This window comes from Nelumbo nucifera, chromosome 1 (assembly GCF_055504915.1).
Source record: "Nelumbo nucifera cultivar China Antique chromosome 1, China Antique-T2T, whole genome shotgun sequence".
Classification (NCBI taxonomy): domain Eukaryota; kingdom Viridiplantae; phylum Streptophyta; class Magnoliopsida; order Proteales; family Nelumbonaceae; genus Nelumbo; species Nelumbo nucifera.
The window spans coordinates 143,075,343-143,083,382 of NC_142649.1; the positions used below are offsets into that span (position 1 = coordinate 143,075,343).

The 8,040-nt window shown below is 34.7% G+C and overlaps 1 protein-coding gene and 1 pseudogene across 1 annotated transcript; both read left to right on the forward strand.

The window, feature by feature from the left end:
* The first annotated feature begins 86 nt into the window (after positions 1–86).
* LOC104585669 (T-complex protein 1 subunit beta pseudogene) lies at positions 87–1,263 on the forward strand (annotated as a pseudogene).
* Positions 1,264–5,875: 4,612 nt separating this feature from the next.
* On the forward strand, positions 5,876–7,612 carry LOC104585668 (polyubiquitin-like). Its single transcript, XM_010242619.3, has 2 exons — positions 5,876–6,081; positions 6,252–7,612. Exon 2 carries the CDS (start codon positions 6,252–6,254, stop codon positions 7,395–7,397), a length of 1,146 nt encoding a protein of 381 aa, XP_010240921.1. The 5' UTR covers positions 5,876–6,081; the 3' UTR covers positions 7,398–7,612.
* Positions 7,613–8,040: the final 428 nt, after the last annotated feature.

Here is an 8,040-nt window from a genome sequence, read left to right on the forward strand (position 1 = left end):
CCCCTTCCTGCCATAAATTGGAGCTGCCCAATAACTTTCCATTTCTAACCTGTTAAAAATGTAGTCATAAATAATGCCTCCAACCGAAGCGCATAGAAATTACTAAGATTTTGGTAGCAAACACTACAATGGACACTGACAAAGTAAAGATCTATGGGCATGTGTTCGTGTTGATTCTATGTCATAGTTGCACAGATTGAAGGGGCAGAAAAAGAGAAAATGAAAGAGAAGGTGCAGAAGATTATAGCGCATGGGATCAATTGCTTTGTGAATAGACGATTGATTTACAATTTCCCTGAGGAACTATTTGCATATGCGGGAATTTTGGCGATTAAGCATGCTGATTTTGATGGAATTGAGCATCTTGCTCTGGTAACTGGTGGTGAGATTGCATCAACCTTTGATAATCCAGAGTCGATTAAGCTTGGGCACTGTAAGCTCATTGAAGAAATCATGATTGGTGAAGACAAATTAATTCACTTCCCTGGGGTTGAAATGGGTCAAGCTTGCAGCATAGTATTAAGAGGTGCTAGTTTTCATGTGCTTGATGAGGCTGAAAGGTCTCTACATGATGCCCTGTGTGTACTCTCTCAAACTGTTGTTGACAACAGAGTTTTACTTGGAGGAGGGTGGCACAATGATGGCAAAGGAAGTTGATGAATTGGCCCGTAGGACTCTAGGAAAGAAGTCTCATGCAATTGAGGCATTCTCACGGGCCTTACAGGCCATCCCTACAACTATTGCAGATAATGCAGGTTTGGACAGTGCAGAATTGATTTCTCAGCTTCGTGCAGAGCATCACAAGGAAGGGTGTACTGCTGGAATCGACATCCTCTTAGGGGCAGTAGGAGGCATGGAGAAACTTGGAATCTCAGAGTCATTCAAAGTCAAACAAACCGTGCTAGTTTCTACAACTGAATCTACAGAGATGATACTTAGAGCTGATGAAATCATCACTTGTGCCCCACGGAAAAGAGAATACAGAATTTAAGAGAGTTGGGATAGAGAAAGAGTGAGAGAGGATGGTGAGGGAGGGGAAAAGAAGAGAAGAAAGGGAAAACAATAGGTTAAATAGGTTTTAAGAGAAAAAGGGCAAAAAAAGAAAATAGAAAAAATTTAGCAAAGTATTTTGGTAACTTAATACATTCTGTTATCTAACTTAACGATCAAAGGGGGTCTTTCTCTCATGATCAAAGTACAAGGGAGTCTTTGTCGCAGAACAAAGTACAAAAGGGTCTTTGTCAGAAACCCTATAGTATAGAGGGTCTGTAATTTACCCTTTAAAAAAAGAAAAAAATAGAGTTTGAATGAATTTCTTTTACAACCCATAAGTCTAAGTCATATTTTGAAACAATCAAAGTTCATTAGAATTGAGCATTGATTTGGAGGATCACTATTCACTGGTTTATGTGGCCTTAATTTTTTTTCTTTATTCTGCTTTATCATGAAATGAAAAATGAAGTTAGTTGAGAGAAACGTAGGAGTGTAGATCTCTTTAGTCTTCATGGGTCCCTCCCATACCCATTCCCATGTTTTAAAATGGGTGGAAATGGATGACATGAGTTTATGAAAGAAAAAAAAATAGTAAAATAAAATTGAGAGAGAAAAAAAAAAAGAGAGATGGATAGGATTGAAAAGCCAAAAGCAGCTGCTCAGACCGCCACTCCCACTCGAACGGTGGAGAACAAAAGATAGATAAATTATGTAACCCCATTGGACTATTGGAAGAAGGGGACCGGCTAACTGCTTTTCCAGTTTTCATTTAATGATTCTCTTCTCTTCACAAAGAAGAAGATTAAGATTTAAATTTAAAAATTAAAATCAGATGGAGATGGAAACATGGTCCAAATTCATTCATTTTCAGATCAGAATCTGTCATAATGGGATCGGCTCCATTTAATGGTGGGCTCGTTATAATTGTCCACCAGTCGGTGGGCCGCCTCCTAGTCCTAGCAGAGTCATAGTGGTGAATCCTTGACCACATATGCATACACCTACGGAAAGGAAAAAGAGGACAATTGCATTGAAAAGAAAGCCGAGACGGAGACGTTGGAATTTGCAATTTGCAATTTGCAAAAGCAAACAAACAGAGTACTGTTATATACATTTATTAAATAACTAGCTCGGACCGTGCGATGCATGGAAAAAATTTGAAAGATTTAATAATTTTATTTTTTATTTAATGTTGATTTATAGAAAATAATAATTATTAATTGAATATGAATAAATATTTTTTAATAAATTTAGTTTTATTAATAATTTGTAGTAATTTTAATAATTTTTATCCTTTTTATTATTTTTAAATGAAATTTTGATTATTTTTAAAATAAATAAAAATAATTATAAAACCTAACATTTTTATTAATTCCACTAATAATTAATAATTATAAAGGAATGACAACGGAGTGGATTTAGGGCAAGGCACCCCATCCCCGCCCCGTCCCCAATGTCACGCGGGTTCAAGGCAAGGTAACCACTCCTCAGTGTCGAGTGAGTTCAAGGGCAAGGCACCCCACTCCTCATCAAGGATGAAGAATCCTCGAATTTCATTGCCCCATCCCCAGTATTAGGTGGGTTCAAATAGAGGTGTAAATTGGGTCGTGCTGGGTCAGCACGACACGACCCACATTTGGCCCGCACAAAGTGCAAGCTGTAATGTGTTGGCCCACGAGGCATCCCGGGCCATGCCTTCCTCCTCTAGGATAATTTGGGGGGTCAATTCGGCACGGCCCACGACTCGAGCCCACACGGGCCCGTGCCATGCCGTGGGTCGGGTTGGTCCATGGGCCAGGCCATGCCACACACCAAGCCAATCTCAAGGCAAGGCACCCACTCCCTGTCCAAGGTTTTTAAAATTGGACCGGATAGGGAACCATTATGGGGTCAAAACAGACTATTTGTCAAACAGATGACCCACTCTTACAAAAAAAATAAATAAATATAAAAACAAAAAAGGCCAAAAACAATTGTCCGGGTTGACGGTTCGACTGCCCAGGTTAGCGGTTTGCTAACCAAATAAATGGTTTTTGGACAAAAAGAGGTTTTGAGGAGAAACAGTGTCCGGTTCTCAATTTTTTGGTCTAACCATTTGTTTTGATCCAGTTTTGAAAACACTGTCCCCGTCAGCCCAATATTCAATTTGATGATAGAAATGATCAAAAGGATATATTGAGTATCAACCACATGGTAAATTTCTAAAAGTATACTAAATTGTCTTTAGTATTCAAAAATGTAATTTTATAAAAGTTTTGGAAAATTTATTGTGCTTGTGTAATTTTGAAAATTTATTTAAATTTTTATTAAATAATTTATTTTCTTTTTAAAATGGTTTAATTACAGAATTATACTAATTTATCTTATAATTTCTAATATAAACTAACCAATAATTTCCTTTTCCAATATTATACTATTTTATCTTAATAATTTGTGTAATTATTTGTTCAAATTATAGTTTTTCATTTCCCATAGTCATTTATCTTTAATAATTTTCAATGAAAATTACATAATTTTTTAATGATCCAAAATCTATCAAATGTAATAAATTTTCCTAAAATTTCCAAAATATTCTAATAATTTTTAATAATTATTTAGTGCATTTTAAATAAACTTTCACATACTTTATATCTTTTAATTTCAAAAATGTTATTTTATGAAAATGTAGCTTTATGAAAAATTTTGAAAATTTTATTACATTTGTGTAAACTATGGTGATTTAGATTTTTTTTTAAATTGTTATTAAATATATATTTTTATTTGGTAGTTTACAAACAAAATTACACTAATTTATCTTTTATTTTTCAATATAAATTAATTAATAGTTTCATTTTCTAACATTATAATATTTTGTTCCCTACTTGTATTTGATTATTAATTATAATAATAACAATAACTAAAATTTTATACTTTTTGATAATTGTTAATATAATTCTCAATTTTATAGAAATTAGTTAAAGAGTTTTCAATTTCTGTAAAATGTTGTTAATGGGTTAATTAATAACAATATTTATTAACTTTTGGTAATTTACTAACCGTATTTATTAACTTTTGTTAATAACACTATTTAATGCTCATTGAATATGGGTGGGATTAAATATTAATCGTATTAAACTATTTATTAATTAATATGGATATTTTAAATGAGGGAGAGTGGATATAGATTGGGGGGATGCATTTTAGGAATTCATTAGGGTGTAGGGCAACCCGATACTTTCCTATTGCTTTAAATAACAAAATAAAAATACATTTAAAAATAATTATTGAAAGCATATTTATTAAAAATAAATAAATAAATACTGAAAATAAAATAAATATTAATTATAGTAAATATAAATATATAATAAATATACACTATTATTGTAAAATTATTACTAATAAATATAATTTTATTGATAGTTATTTTCTATAATTATTAATTGATATAAGTGAAATTAGTTATTTACAATATTATTTACTTATTTAAATAATATTGTTATTTAATTTCTTAAAATATTAATTATTTATTGAATTTAATAATCCGTAAAATTATAATTATACTATTATTACATAATTCGTTATTAATTTTATAAAATATTAAATTATTATTAATATGAATATTATGAATTCTATTATAATTAATTTTCTACTTTAAGAAATTTTTTTAATTTATTACATAATTTCGTTATTTTAACTATTCAAAATTTTGTCATGTAAAATATTTTGTTATTTAAATATTTAAATAATATGTAAAATATTTAAAAATTTAAATTATTTGAATTTTATTTATTTTAATGTTATTACATAATAGTAAATATTTTGTTATATTATTTAGCTATTTTAATCTTTTTTATTTTAAGTTTTAGTTATTGAAATATTTAAATACTGTTTTATTTTTAATGTTAAATTCTTATTATTTGAATAACATTTAAATTGAATAATTCATCAAATTATAATTTTTATTGTTACTACATAATTTCATGATGAATTTTGTAAAAAGATTGAATTATTAATAATATGAATATGATTAAATCTATTAATTTTGTGTTTTGAATAAATATTTTAAATTTAGTATATAGTTTTGTTATAACATTTAAATAGTTCTGAATTGATTTTTAATTGAAATTATATTTAGATAGATATAAATAAAAAGTGGGAGAGAGGATAAATAGGAATTAGAAATAGTTTAGGAGAGAATCTCTCTACTAAATTAGAGATATTTTAAGAGTTAAATAGGAGTTAGAGATAATTTAAGAGATTAATTGGAATTAGAGATAAGTTAGGAAGAAGTGGGGGGAAGTGGTGCCACTTAGCTAAACATTAGAAAAGCTTTATGGTTGTTAGAAATAATTAGATATATGTAATTTCTTTATTGGTTTAATGGGTAATTATGTAAAATTAAAAAAAAATAAAAAATTAAGAAGGGAGTTTTCGGTAAGAAAAGCTATACTGACCTGGCAGGACCGATTTTAATATATATATATATATAGATATACATTTAGGAAATGGATTTAGTAGGTTTAGGAAGAGCCGAAGAGGATTGTGCATCTACCAACCAACTACAAGTCTACGGCTTCACCGGCAAAGTCGGTCTATTTCCCTTTTATTAACGTCACTGTTGCAATCTGCAACTGCAACTTGCTAAAATGGGGTCCACTGGATTTAATAATTTAAGAAGGTAACGGAGTTCCTATTTTTGTCCACTAATTCCGTTATGATTTTCTTCTATTATAAGTAAAGTGGACCTTTCCCCCTTTAACGGCGTTTATGTTTCATTTATTAACATAATGCTTACCTAAACCTAAACCTACTTTTAAATTATTATTAATTATTAATGGCAGAAGTTCGGAGGTGAGAAGGAACACACAACAAAATATAAGACGTTCCGTGTTGGCGTGTAGACGGATGCGTGCCAGAACATCTCTTCTACGTGTCATCGTGTTATTGGATTTCTTATAGGGGCAGTTTCTTGACTTGATTCACGGGTTCTATATTTTTTCGCCCATCGCCACTTTTAAATAGGGATTCTCGGTGCCTCTCCTTTTGCATTCTTCTCTCAAGTCTCATCCAGATTTCTCATCTTCTCATCCAGTCTCTCCAATTTTCAAGGTACATCTCCCACCACCGCTTTCTTTTCTTTTTCTTTTTCTTCTGTGTTTTTCCTTCTTTTTTCATTTTTGTCTGAGAGAGCCCCCGACGCGGGTATACTACTCCTGCAAATTAATCTCATAGATTTTTTCTTCTTCTTCTTTTTTTTTTTTTTAATTTAAATCGTGCAGATGCAGATCTTCGTCAAGACCCTCACCGGTAAGACCATCACCCTCGAGGTCGAAAGCTCCGACACCATTGATAACGTCAAGGCGAAGATCCAGGACAAGGAGGGCATCCCCCCTGACCAGCAGCGTCTCATCTTCGCCGGCAAGCAACTCGAGGACGGCAGGACCCTTGCCGACTACAACGTCCAGAAGGAGTCCACCCTCCACCTCGTTCTCCGTCTTAGGGGTGGGATGCAGATCTTCGTCAAGACCTTGACCGGTAAGACCATCACCCTCGAGGTCGAAAGCTCCGACACCATTGACAACGTCAAGGCCAAGATCCAGGACAAGGAGGGCATCCCCCCTGACCAGCAGCGTCTCATCTTCGCCGGCAAGCAACTCGAGGACGGCAGGACCCTTGCCGATTACAACATCCAGAAGGAGTCCACCCTCCACCTCGTGCTCCGTCTGAGGGGAGGTATGCAGATTTTCGTCAAGACTTTGACTGGCAAGACCATCACTCTTGAGGTCGAGAGCTCGGACACCATCGATAACGTCAAGGCCAAGATCCAGGACAAGGAGGGTATCCCACCAGACCAGCAAAGGTTGATCTTCGCCGGAAAGCAACTCGAAGATGGAAGAACCCTCGCCGACTACAACATCCAGAAGGAATCCACCCTCCACCTTGTGCTTCGTCTCAGGGGAGGAATGCAGATTTTCGTCAAGACCCTTACCGGCAAGACTATCACCCTGGAGGTAGAGAGTTCCGACACGATCGACAACGTAAAGGCCAAGATCCAGGACAAGGAGGGTATTCCCCCGGACCAGCAGAGGCTCATCTTCGCTGGGAAACAGCTTGAGGATGGCCGAACCTTGGCCGACTACAACATTCAGAAGGAATCAACCCTCCACTTGGTGCTGCGTCTGCGTGGTGGGATGCAAATTTTCGTGAAGACCCTGACAGGGAAGACCATCACTCTGGAGGTGGAGAGCTCGGACACGATTGATAATGTCAAGGCGAAAATCCAGGACAAGGAGGGCATTCCTCCTGACCAGCAGCGTCTCATCTTCGCTGGAAAGCAGCTTGAGGATGGGCGTACTCTGGCCGATTACAATATCCAGAAGGAATCCACTCTCCACCTTGTCCTTCGTCTTCGTGGTGGTTTCTGAACGGGCTAGGCTCCCTTAATTCGTATCATGTCGATCCTGCTACTTTGATCTGTGTCTCTGTTTAATTTGGAAAAGTTAAAAACTTAAAAAAACCTTTAAATGTTTCTTTTCTCTTGGTGTCAAGTGGTGGTCTCCATGAGGCCGTTGCAGTAATGAAGGTACTTAAGTATAATTCTATGTGAATAAAATCTCTATGGACTATGGTGCTTCGCTAATTTCCTCTAGTCTCATTTGTGTGTTGGCCAAGTAAATTTGAATCCTGCAACTGCAACTCCTCTCCTCTAAGCAAATTTGGATTTTGGGGTCTCAACTAGTCTGTTCAATAGTTGGGTGTAAGAAAAGCCAGGGGTTCAAGTTGAGCCCAGAGCGGATCTTTGAAAACTTGAAACTATGACGATGACGATGATGATATAATACTGGGTTAGCCATGTAAAGGGATATATTCTTAGGATTTGGAGTTTTAATTAAAGAAAGAAACTACAGCTCTAGTCAATGCCAATTAAATTATTAATTCAGGAATTTTAAAAGCTCTTAGAACACGGTTGATAAATATTTTTCTGTTTATGTAATTGATGCTTTTCCTCCGGTAGGGATACAGACATTTCGAAAGAAGAGAATCTGAGAATGGCACAGGTTGGCATGT

Bases quoted from the DNA above. Each gene is read 5' to 3' on its own strand.
- LOC104585668 (XM_010242619.3), top strand. From the start codon at position 6,252: ATGCAGATCTTCGTCAAGACCCTCACCGGTAAGACCATCACCCTCGAG.